The following is a 12,637-nucleotide window of genomic DNA, read 5'->3' as shown; positions in this document are numbered from 1 at the left end:
GGAGGTACAAGCCAGTCGCCATCCCTCTCAGACCCGTTGCCCAATTTTGAAACTCCTGAAATGACACCACCACTCCCCCAGCAAGGCGGTGAACCCAGAGCACTCGAGCCACAGCCACATTTGACTCAGCAGTTGCTGTGCTGCACACGATGCCAAGTGCAGCTCCTGCACATGTGCCCTGCTAATTTTAGCCTGGCTGCAGCAGCCCAGCACTGCAAAACAAACCTCCTCACTCTGGAGGTCACAGCAACCCATTGAGCTCCCCATGGAACTGGGTGATGATCTCAATTCCTCTGCCAAGCTTCTGGATGAGGTCCCAGCCCCTGCGCCAGCTCTGCTCCTACCCCACAGAACCCCAGCCCCATGGCAGCAGCAGCTCTGCCACATGTCCTGCACCCCTGCTGGGGGCACATGAGACACTGAACCATCATCCTGCTGGTTTTAGGTTTCTCAACAGCAAAGCCCAGGGCCTGTTGTCAAAGCCCTTCTCTAAATCAGTTCATCCTTTTAGTCTGGGGCTTAGGCAAGCATCTGTCAAACAGCAGCTTTATCTTCCCATCACCTTGCAGCTAATTACGTGTATGGCATTGATACTGAACCTGGGAACAGATGTTACCTAAGCCTTTATGTAACCCACGTAACCGAACGAGCCCGATTAACAGTGAAGGAACAGGCCAGGGACATCTTCATTTCACATTTTTATTAGTAGACAGATGTGCAGAAAAGACAAAATATAACTACTGAAGGGGAAGACAACACAAAAATGCATCAGTTAATTATTTCTGGTAAATTATACTGAAGAGAAAAAGAAAAAAAGGAAAAACATCTGGGCTTTCACCTAGGAAAACTACTTAGAAATCTAGTGTACCCTGCTGGTTTCAGAATGGTTGAAAACTGCATTTGAAGGGGCCTGTAGTTGCAAATGTAAACGCCAATATCAGCCGCGACAGGAGAAAAGAGTTAAGATAAAAACCCCAGAATACACAGATCAGGTAAACATTTCTTCTGCAATCTCTTAAATAGTTTCAAAAAAAAAAACCAACCCCTCATACTTCAGTTTGTATCTCCAGAAGAAAGGAAACCAGCAAGTCAACAAGCAATGACACTGCACAGGACAGCGGGAAAGAGAAATCAGTCTGTTCAATGTAGGAGCTCTCAAAATAGGTTGCTTTTGTGTTTAAAAAAGAAAAGGTAACAGAAGAGTCATGATAATGCATCTTACAACACCAAGCTTGAAAATACAAGTCACTGGAAAGTATACAGTGAAGACGGTCAAAAGTACAAGGGGAATCCTGAAAGATGCAGTATCCTCATTTCAAGCCATGAGCACAGCCACACTCTGCTCCTTTACCCTCCAAACAGCACCTGAACCATGAAAGTTGGTTTCCCTATCCCCATGTAGCCCCAGGACTGGGGGTGCCCCACACCATCGCTGGTGCAGGAGAGCCCCCGCTTCCAGCATCAGAAACACAGGGGCTGAGCCTGTCCTTGCTGGAAGAAGGATAAGCTGGGGCAGCACTTGCGGGATGCTGCAGGAGGGGTCTGGCTGCCTCCCCAGGTAACATGCAGGCAGGAGGCAGAGGGTCACGGGAGCACTGAGGAGCACTGGGGGACAAGGTGTCACCGCAGGGGCTGTTCCTGCAGCAGCACATCCCAGCCAGGCAGAGTCTTGGAAACACGTCTGCCCTGCTCACTTGCAGAGCACCCACCAGCCTTCACCGCCCCAAGGGCTGCCCTCCCCTGCTCTCCACCCAGGCTCTCACTCCCATCCCGCTCCTCCTCGGCCCCCAGAACACAGCCACGGACCTGATCACGGAACAAAGGTTACTCCCAGCAAAGCACCCCGGTGACGTACCATTGAAAGCCCTGAGATACACCAAGGGGAGGCATAAGCAAGAGCCTGAGCCTGCAGCTCTGTCAGGGTAAAACCACCTCTGTACCTGTGCGGATGGAAGGTCTTGGACCTCGGCCCCGCTGCTGGAGGTGCAGGCTCGGCACAGGAGGAGCATGCAAAGGGTGAACTGGGGCCACTGCACCACAGGCGAACACGAGCAGCGAACACGCTGTAACAGGGTGAGGGTGCTGAGCGACTGGGGAAGAGGGTTCTGCAGACACGAGCAAGCCGGATCCCCCCCTAAGCTCTGCCAAGAGCTCCCAAAAACATGCAGGAGGCTGAGCTTAGTGCACCGGCTGAAGCATGCTGCGAAATAGCCTGTCTAACCCTGCCGCTGGCCTTCTCTTATAGCCTGAAAGCACCATGTACCCCCCTCCGGTGGGCTGCACACAAGGCAGGGGAGAGCCTGGCACACATCCATCCCCTGCGCCCCATGCCCAGCAGCTGCTGCGGGCACAGAGGCAGCCTGGCCACCCCAGTCAGGCACCAAAGGCAGTTCTTTATCTCTGCCAACTCCACAGCTGCAATTACCAATGTGTGACCTACATAAACACCACAAACACTGGACATAGGCTGCAGGAAGCAAGGGCTGCTAGCAAACACTGAGGCAGGAGTCTATTGGTATCCCCCCCCTGCCAAAAAGTAGCTGAGGATGAAGGCTGACCTGCGGGGCAGCGGGATGTGTATCTGTTCTCCTCCCTCCACAGAGGGGCAGCTCCACCAGGCATCAGCAGCGTGGCTAAACTGAGCTTTCCCAACCCCAACCTAGTCTGAAAAAGAATAAACCATAAAATAAATAGCAACCCAGGGCTCAGTTGTACAGACATGAAGTGTTAAGTGTTTATTTTAGGGTTCATATCACAAGCCTTTTTCAGAGACAAAGCTGATTGTGCCCTCTGGGGCTCCAGGGACCAGCTATTTCCTATCTTGAGCAGGCTGGAAAAGGAATACTGTACCTTTCAGTGATATCCCATCAAGCTCGACACACAGTAGCTTTACACTCTCCGCCCCACACCTTATAAAGGAAAAGCCACCACCACAAGGCTAAACGAATGTACACACGCTATTATTGTAAATGGAGCAGCTAAACCTTGGCAATTTGCTTTATGTGGGTTTTGTTTTGTTTTTAATTCCCCAGTAAATGCAGCACTTGAGCTCCCCAGAAAAAAAAAACAACAACCAAAAAAACCCCAACCCAGCTTCCAGTGGGTTTATTCCAGCTTTAAATACATTAAACATCTCAATGCAAGACTGCAATTCAAGAATCTAAACGCGAGCAAACCTGTTTTCACTGTGAGCTGTTTCGTAGAGAAGTGAAAAGGGGTTTTTTTTTTTCTTTTTTTCAAAAAGAAATCTTAATACAGTGATGAAAGGGTTAAGAATGCAAGAATTCAGACATTCTGTGGAGGGTCTCTAAGAGGTCCATAAAAAAGGAGCAAACAGATCCATACAACGGGAGACAGCAGGAGACAAGAGTTTGTTTTTTTTTTTGGGCCCTCCCCCCCCACTTTTTTGCTGGACTGCTGCTATGTTACCGCTGCTCCCTTCTGGCCTGAGTCGGCAGGGCAGTACAGGGGCATGGGGGAGCAGGTCACGACTCCTCGTTGCCAGAATCATCATCATCGTAACAGTCGGCATCCTCCTCCTCCTCGTCTTCGTCGTCAATGTCGTCGTCGTACAAGTCGTCGTAAAGCAAATCCGAACTGTTGTCATTGGAAGGCACTTTAGTTTTGATGCAGTACTCTGCCAGCGTAGTGGGGACCTTCACGCCATCCTTCTCTGCCTCAGCTTTGGTAGCCAAAACCTGTTTCCTGCAGGGAGGGGGACACACAGAGTGAGCAAGGCTGCGTGCCAGCGGCAGCGCAGCTCCGGCCTGGCCAGCCCCAGCCCTCCTGGCACCTCAGCGCCAGCAGAGCTGATGTTTGGCTGAAGCATCACGAGCAGCACTAGAAACAGATCTAGTTCCTGCAGCCCCGGGCTTGGGAGTGCTCCAAGCGTGTCTGCAGCACACATGTGTCCAGCAACATACGAAATCAGTTATTCTACAGGACCCCGCATGAGAGACCTGCCAGAGCTCAGAGCGAATTCCATCACATCTGCTAGGGAAGGGACGGTCAGGGATTTCCTACGATGATTTATTGACTCCACCTCTGATGGCTGTACCCCAGCATGCTCCAAAGTGAGATTCCCACAGCTATCTCCCAGCTCTGAGCTCCTACTGGAGGGTAACAGCATTCGGAGCACATGGCTGCACACCGAGATGCTGCCGTGACCCTGGTGCTGCTGGGGCTGACAGAAGACAAGTGTTTTCTCTTGCCCCAGGACAGGCTCTGGCTCTGAGGGACCAGCAGGGTGAGGAACAGATGGCAGCCTGCCCCTTCACCCGTATCATTTGCCATACCCTGCTGATTGACTACATCCAGCTCTGCTGAAGCCAAGGGCACTGGAGGGGACTAAGACAACCTCCCAACGAGGCTCTCGGCACGCTGACTGCCCTGCACAGCTCCAGCCAGGGGTACACCCTGCACGTCCAGCTAGTGGAGTCAGTGCAGATGTGTTCTTGCCCCAGTCCCACTGCAGTATGGGCTGCCCATCTGCTGCTCCACAGCAACCTCGCTCAAGTTCACATCATCTCCCTACAGCACCTGATGAACCATGAACTTCTCAGCGAAGGACAGTCAAGACTGAGCAGTGCTTCCAGCTAATCAAACCCAGCTTTGCAAGCACTTGCCAAATCCCACTGATACGCCTTCAAATCGGAGGGACAAGATTATGATTCATGAGTGCATTAAGCACACAATTAGTAAGATGCAGTCAGTTTGAATCACATCCCAAGCAATGCAGGCAGTGCTCAAAGGCAAGAAGGGACTTCAACTGGGATTTACTAGCAGCCAATAGGTTTTGCAGAGCATCATGCCAGATTAGTATGAAAAAAGAATTTAGAGACTGATCAGCCTAGTCCTTCTGCTCCAGAAGTTTGCACTGCTTCTGTGTGCTGGGAATCCTAGAGGGACCAGAAGTGTGGACTTGGAATACGATGACAGAATTCATTTCCAAACAAACAACCACATTGAGAAGCTGGTTTCAGCAAATTCTGCAAGCAGCCTGTTTTACAGGATTCAAAGCTGGAGGCTGGTGGCATCACCCATGACAGAGCTTACCTTATGATTTCAGCGTACTCCTTGTCTTTTCCTTTACTGTCCCTCCATTTCCTGAACATGACTGATGCATCCACATTGGCAGGAGAGAATGTGTTGGGCTCATTAAGCAAAGAGATTACACTCAGTAAGATAGTCCTGGAAAAGGTAACCACAACAGCAGTCAGAGCTAACACATTCTCAGGTTCTGGATGCCGACAACTTCTTTAGGTCAGGAACTTGTTTTAAGTCATACCTTAAGCTAAGGATAACTAAGGATATTATTTGAAGTGAAAGTAGATATTTAGGAACTTTAGATGCTGGCCACTGGTATAGGAAGAATGACACAACACAAACCTCAAGGAGCTCAACAGCAGCCTTTCAGTGCTTAAATGGGGCCTACAGAAATCTGGAGAGGGACTTCTGACAAGGGGGACAGGACAAGGGGGAATGGCTTCAACCTGACAGAGGGGAGATTGAGATGAGCTCCTGGGCAGAAGCTCTTCCCTGTGAGGGTGCTGAGGTGCTGGCACAGGGTGCCCAGAGAAGCTGTGGCTGCCCCATCCCTGGCAGTGTTCAAGGCCAGGTTGGACACAGGGGCTTGGAGCAACCTGCTCTAGTGGAAGGTGTCCCTGCCCGTGGCAGGGGTTGGAACTGGATGAGATTTAAGGTCCCTTCCACCCAAACCAGTCTGTGATTCTGTGATCTCATCTGACTACAGACCACCATGTCTATGCCTGTGACAGGGCAGCAAGCAAAGTCAGGATCCTGTCCACACTACCATGGATGGTCAGCCCCTCAGACTGCTGTAGCAGCACTCGAGCACAGCAAGGGGAAGACTGTGCAGCTGTTTTTCTATATCCAGGCAAGCTGCCCAGGGCCCAGCAGGGTTTGGCTGCAGGTACGCAGCAAAGCCAGCAGAAGCCATTCACACAGACCCTTGCAGGCAGACTGCCTGGCTTCATGTCTGGAGCAGCACCAAGCTGCTAACTGCCCTGCTGGTATTTACTGGGGCAAACACCACCTCCCCGACCCAGACCCTCCTCATGCATTTCCTACAACCTTTTGCATTTCAGAGATTCAGCCCTTTGCTGCTCACACATTGCCACAACCAGCACAAAACTCAGTAAGTCCCATCGGGTGGCTCTGCACAGCCGGCTCTCTGGCTGCAGCAACCACCACAACAGCTTCACATGTCCAAAGTGGTTCTGATGTCAACAGCTCTCGATTCAAATGGAAGGGAATAACAAGAGACAAGGAATATGTCTTGAAATATAGGTCTGCTTTACAGAACTTGATTAAAGGAGACTAGAGGTCCTGCTGTACTTGCATTGATTTAGGGGCACATTCAGAGCAGCATGTGCTGAGCAGATCTACCAGATCATATATCCAGGAAATGCTTGGTCATTTGGATGCTGAGTTTCTTGAAAGGTTTTGAAACTAAACACTTGTGTCTGGCCAGGCTGTTCAGCACAGCCATCAGGAGAGTCTTACACAATTTATTTTCCAAATGATATAATTCAGTAGAAAAAGAAAAGAGCAGCTCTGGAAAAAAACTGGTCAGACTGGAATGATGGGCAGAATCCAAACCATCTTCTACTTTGTCTCAAGAGTTTATTTAAAATCCTTCGATTCTCAGCAAACAGGTGTGAAGACACCATGCGGGCTCAAGCATCCTTGTAGCAGATTACTGTAGGGCAAGCGAAGTCTAGGGAAGACCAAGGACAGGAGTTCCTACCTGGATTAAGCTTCTGCTCTACCACACTGCCACCAACAAAGTGAGGAGAAGCCAATTTCCACTGCAGCGCCCTAGACTCCAAAGTCACTGCAAAGCTACTTAAATACACCGAGGCAACTGTCTGTTACACGCTGCACTCCTCATTCCTGACCAACACATTAGATCAGCTTCATCACTGCAATACCTTAAGAGCTGAACAGGGTTTGAGCTCTAAATCAAACCCTGCTATTGTGGGTAAACAAGGTGATCCCGTGTTAGGATCTGGCAGGACCAAAACCACAAAAGAGTTCAGCTGAAATCGTCCTCAGCATCAGATGGACTCGACACAGGCTGACCCTCTGCAATACTGTCAGGAATCTCTCAGGTGAGGTTATGCTAGCATGTTATCTCATGTAAGTTGATTGCATGACCAGTGGGGATTTCAAGCCTGCCTCCTGCTTTCTTGCATCTTTCACCCCATTCTGGGGAACAGTGAGCTGTTTGAAGTGTTTACAGAGCTGCTGTCTTCAGAGTGAGTCCCTCTACATCCCTTTGCTGGCTGCTCTCTCCAGATGGTAGAGGCTCAAAGAAACAGACCTGTTATGTGTTTTTTCCTCTCCATGTATCAACAAAAGGCTTAGACACAGATGAATTTCACTGAAAACAGATACTGAATTTCATCAAAACCAGCACAGACTGGTGCTCCAAAGTACATCCTGTAATACACCTTGTTGGAAAAGGATTTTCTTTTGTTCCAGCTGCTATCCACATTGCAGCCTTTCAAAGCCACCTCTAGAGGTAGGTGTATATTTGTCCAAGCATGTTTTTGCTCTCCAGAATAAAGCAGTTTTTTGCTTAGACTCTACTGACAGTTGTGTTAGTGCATTGAGCTGGTTGCAGGAACCATCTAGATCTTAGGCAGCTAAAAAAAGCCAAAATGGGCATCCTCAGGAAACAAAGCAATAGTTAGACAGGACATCACCTATCCTCACAAGATACAGATGTACCAACATCTTGAAGACTATGCTCAGTTCCGGCCTGTGCACCTCAAAGGACAGATGGGAGACAAGGGACATATGAAAAAGGGCAACTAAATGGAACTCTAAACCCTGCCACCTCTTCCTCAGCTTTACTGGATCCAGGACGTAAGAAAAGCAGTATTCTCTGTCACAGATCATGGCTGCATTCCTTCACATTTTGCTGGATATTTGCCTGCCTCATCTAGCTCTGAGTGATGGGAAAGTCCATACTGACTGTGTTTAAAGAAATTAATGAGCATACTTGGTATCATAGACGTGAAAGCAAAAATGCTCTCAAAGATGAAGAATGACATTCCCCCTGCCAGACACTTCAACCACAGTTATCTGCAGCAAACGGTCAATACTCAGCAGGATTTACAACACTCAGCAGCTGAAGAGAAGCCCTCGGTTACACAAGCAGCTCATTACAAGCATGTTCCCCTTCCACACCTTCAGCCCTGCTGCCTCCTGTCTAACACTCCAGAGCTATGCAAAGCCAGATGGGAACCCAGCAGGATGTGTTGCTATCAGCACTCAGCCCAACAGGTGATGCTGGTAGCAGGCTAGCAGTTAAGAACAAGGTTTATTTCCACTGGCAGATAGATCTGAGGAATGTTTGCTCCCCAAATGTCACCCTTAAGCCCTACGTGTTCCAATAGAGTAAGAACCAAAGACTGCAACGTGGTAAAGGAGAGCAGAAATCAGAACTAGCGCCATAAGAAGTTTCATGTCAATCTTTAGGATTGTATATAAGGAAATGTTCAAACTGTGTGCGCGATATAAGTAATTAATACCCAGAGCTGTCCCCTAGCTATGAGTTGAGACTTGTCACCTAGTCAGTTCTTTATGGTAGCATCTTAAAATGAGAATGAAATTCAGTTGGTTTTCAAAGCACGGAGGGGTTAGCCTTGAATGCCTCTGGTACTCAGTGATCTTTCATTTCTTTTTGGCAGGAAGAAAACTACCTGGCTAACTGTTCAACACACCACACTGCAGGGCAGGAGTCAGACAAATACTGCAAGGCAAATTCATGCCTAGTAGGCAGATATATGTACTAAGTTACTCCTACTGGGTCTGAATACTCTTTTCCAGAAGCATTACCTTGGGGGAGTTTGAAAACCTTAAGTGTAGGACAACATGGACTGGGAAAGGCTAGGACACTGGAGAATTTGCTTAAAGAGCATGAAACCCTGTGAACAGGACAGAAGGCTCCACACTGTTAGCCCAGTATCAAAACACACTGCAACTCCAGTACCTTCAGAAAGCTTAGTAAGTCTGGTTCCCATTTGAATCAAGCCCTAAACCCCCCCAAATTTCCTTTCAAAGCCCTCCCAACACAAGCCTTAATCTTGGAGACGACAGTATCCTTTGAGGTCACTGTTGCACATGAGATTTACAGTTACCTGACATTTTGGGTAGGGTTCCACCTCTCAGATGGCAGCTCTCCACTTTGTGGGTCATCTACAGGTGGGTGAAGAATTGAAATACATACATCTCCATTCTGCAAGACAGAAACAGAAATTGAGAACTACCTGGTTTGAGGCAGAGGTCTGATGATTCCACCCTCTATGTTACAAGCAGTTTAACCTGGTTGATATGAACACCCCACGTGCCAGTAAAAATGTGCAAGAACTGGAAATGGTTCTCAATTCTTCCTGGGTCTATTCTATTTATACACTCAAAAGTTTCCCTTTTTAAACAGGGTTAGTCTGAAAATTGGTACAAAGCAATCTCAAGTCAAAAGGTTTAAAGAATGTAGCAGAGCAAGCAGGAACAGTAATAAAACACAGAAAACTAAATTGGTTTCGAGACAGCATGTACTGTCACAGTGACAGACATCAGCTTTAGTCACAGGAGACCCAAAGCAGGGTTAAAAAGTTTTCTTGTTCCCAGTGGTATCGAGTTAGCTACAGGAATTTCTGAATTGAAGGACTCAGCACTCTCTCTACCAGCTCAGGTATCAAAACAATGGTCCTCCCAGGACACAAGGAGGTTGAACAGACAGTGCAGGGTAGGCTTACACTGCTCCCTTAGGACACAGCTGCTTGAAATAGTAGGAGAAAAAAGCAGGGGATGCTCTCTGAAGGTTTCAGTGAAAATGCCTTCCAGCATGCAAGAGAGGAAGAATATTCTGGCAGCATATGGAAGTCATACAGCCACATAATCCTCAATCTGTGTTTTACTCACCAATGTCACAGCCCAAATATAGATTTAAAGCTTTATAAGCTCCCATTTATAAACACTTTAGGAAGCCTGTAAAACCAACTCTCCATCAGCAACAGCACCCTGACACAATTACTTTGTAGGAGTACTATTGCAGTATTCACCACAGCTGATATTCTCCACTAAAGTTGACTCCAGGGACTCATGAGATCCCAGTGTCTTATGTCAGGATGGGATGAATGTGCAAAAAGGGCCCAAGGGTTGCCAGCAGATGTTGGCCTCTCTGGCTTCCTGGCTGGTGGGATGACCCACACCTTCAGGTGGCACAGCCTCAGCAGAAACTGCACTCATGCTGACCCTGTCACCCTGATCCAAGGCACAGGTTGATGACAGAGGATCAGTTCTGTTTGAGATTGCAGGCAGCAGCTCCCCATGCATCTGGTCTCAGCTGCATCCTGACAACCCTCCAACACTGCTCAACACACAGGAGCCAGAGCACAAATTAGTACTGCTCAGTGATAGCATCCGTGCCTTTGAGCCTGAGCCAGTGATCACACCTACAGGTAGCAGCAGCTCACATGAAGGCCCTCCCAAACATTTCAACTCACCTTCAATAAACAATGATATTTGTTTTGCAGCCAAATAATATCCTACTTCAATGTTGGAGGCTGTGATCAGTATCCAGATTTCAGTGGCTCACTAACCCTGCCAGGTATGCTAACCTAGCAAGCCCTTGTCATTCTGAAGCAGGCTTTTGTCAGGAACACAATTACGCACAGCAACATATTACCTGGCGCTGCTGAATACCCAAGCTTGCACTTATGTTGCTGGAACAGTTTGCCCTAACAAGGCAGTTTGCTTTTTATGACTCCAGTGGGCTTGTGCAATCTAAAGATATTCTTTAATATAAAGTTAAGGTGAAGATAACCTTACTAATGTCAAGATTATGTTCACAGCCTATGCTGGTTTTATTGATTTCCCTGAATTTATTGAGTTTTTTCCTTTATCCATCTCCTGGGGTAATACAATGCTGGTGGCCAGGAGAAAACATCACAACACTTGGGGAAGTTTCTCAAGTAAACAGCTCAGCAGCATGTGGATGAGCAACTATTTGGCAATACGAAAGTAGAAAGGGAAGCAAGGACACGAGAAGTTTCTCTCTTGCATCAACCATTGTTACGTGTTTGGGAGTTGAAGCAGGACAACACTGCATTAGAGGCTGGAAGGGTAAAAGTGTCATGGAGCCTGATGAGATCAGCGCAAGGTTTTAGGGATCATTGTGGTCAAGGGAAGAGCCTTTGCTTAGAACCCAGGAGGGGGGCCAGAAAGCAAGGAGGACAAGGTATTCATCTGCCAATGGGAAACAGCCTATACCTCTACTTAGAACTCTTATGTCATAAAAATAAAGAGTAAGTTAATGCAGTTTTACCAAAATTCAGCTAGATGACCTAATTAAACTGGAGATGGGGAAGACACACGAGTTTCCAAGTGTCACTGCTGAGAACTGGAATATCAGCCCCATCCTCTCCATATAGCCCCACCAGCAGGTTCTGTAAACTGCTACTTTCTTTCATCTTCCTTACACTGAAAGGATTTTTCCCCCTCCTGACAAACCCTCAAACCTCAAGCCCTTTGCTGATTTAGTCTCAGTTTCATTTGGAGTTATCCCAGTGCCCCATCGTTGTTGCTTGAATGTTGTTTCCAAAACAGCCTGCAAGCTGCTTCAGATTCCCTCAGCTCCAAGAAACACTGCTATGAATACAAAGCCAAGAGATGGAGTATTTGAAGAGTAACCCCAAAATACACCCAGCAAGTTCTGGGTGAGTTTCTCCTCCTACCTTCAGTTGATTCTAGAGCCAATTTTTCATCTTTCCCACCAGGACTGGGAGAGGCCCTTTCCAAGACTCATTTTGTACATACCAGTTCGGTAACCATTTCCCACTCACCTCCTGCATGAGAATTTCTGGATTCAGAATCAACATCCACAGTACGGATCTGCAGGTCTCAAAGTTATCTTTATTTAAAGATCAACTCCCATGTAACTGAAATAGAGCCTTAAAGAGAAACACCATCCTTGGATACGTGCCGAGTCCAAAACTCAAGTCAGGAGACTGTCAGATGATTGATCTAAGAAACCCCTAAAATTGCCGATGCTGATGACAGGGCACTTCAGCTGGGGCTGCCTGCTGCAGGTATGAGAATGGCTCCATCCCAACCTACAAGAACAGCATTCCCTACAACATTTAGATTTAACTGCCCAGCAATGAGGCCGACATGTAACACCAACTTTATTTGATGATAACCACTTCACTTACAGTTAGAGACTTTAATATCTTCAATAATTCCAAAAGTTTAAGGAAGTAGAAAGCCTTCTCACATGCCTGAGAGAAAGTTGCTTAAAAAGCACCTTACCTCATAAATGTTGGGGTGCCACATTTTGGTCAGGAACCTGAAGGTAGGTGGTGAATATGGATAGTCAATGGGAAATTTAATGTGAGCCTGGAAAAAGCAAAATACTTTAGTTAAGAAACAGAACAAGTAAAAAAGAAAAAAAATAAAAAGATAAACAAGCAACAATTACAATGAAAAATTGGAAAAAAACAATTTCAGTTAAGGCCATTAAATTGCTCATTTTATGAACAGTGCCCATATGACGCCACAGTATAACTACACTTATTTCTTATTATCAAAACACTAACTGTACAAG

The 12,637-nt window shown here is 47.3% G+C and overlaps 1 protein-coding gene across 1 annotated transcript; it reads right to left on the bottom strand.

The window, feature by feature from the left end:
- Window positions 1-2,714: 2,714 nt before the first annotated feature.
- Window positions 2,715-12,435, bottom strand: UBE2R2 (ubiquitin-conjugating enzyme E2R 2). Its single transcript, XM_010012976.1, has 5 exons — window positions 12,343-12,435; window positions 9,171-9,268; window positions 5,056-5,190; window positions 2,807-3,705; window positions 2,715-2,760 (listed from the first exon to the last, which is right to left on the bottom strand). The coding sequence occupies exons 1-4, from the start codon at window positions 12,364-12,366 to the stop codon at window positions 3,486-3,488; spliced, it is 477 nt and encodes a 158-aa protein (XP_010011278.1). The 5' UTR covers window positions 12,367-12,435; the 3' UTR covers window positions 2,715-2,760; window positions 2,807-3,485.
- Window positions 12,436-12,637: the final 202 nt, after the last annotated feature.

Source organism: Nestor notabilis, unplaced genomic scaffold (genome assembly GCF_000696875.1).
Source record: "Nestor notabilis isolate BGI_N333 unplaced genomic scaffold, ASM69687v1 scaffold26930, whole genome shotgun sequence".
In the NCBI taxonomy this organism is placed as follows: domain Eukaryota; kingdom Metazoa; phylum Chordata; class Aves; order Psittaciformes; family Psittacidae; genus Nestor; species Nestor notabilis.
This window is presented reverse-complemented; position numbering and strand designations above follow the sequence as displayed.

Excerpts from the sequence above, each read along its gene's own strand:
- UBE2R2 (XM_010012976.1), bottom strand. The coding sequence starts at position 12,366 with ATGTGGCACCCCAACATTTATGAG. Across the intron at positions 9,269-12,342 it reads GGCACCCCAACATTTATGAG|AATGGAGATGTATGTATTTC; the intron begins GTAAGGTGCTTT and ends TCTGTCTTGCAG. Across the intron at positions 3,706-5,055 it reads GAGTACGCTGAAATCATAAG|GAAACAGGTTTTGGCTACCA; the intron begins GTAAGCTCTGTC and ends CCCTCCCTGCAG.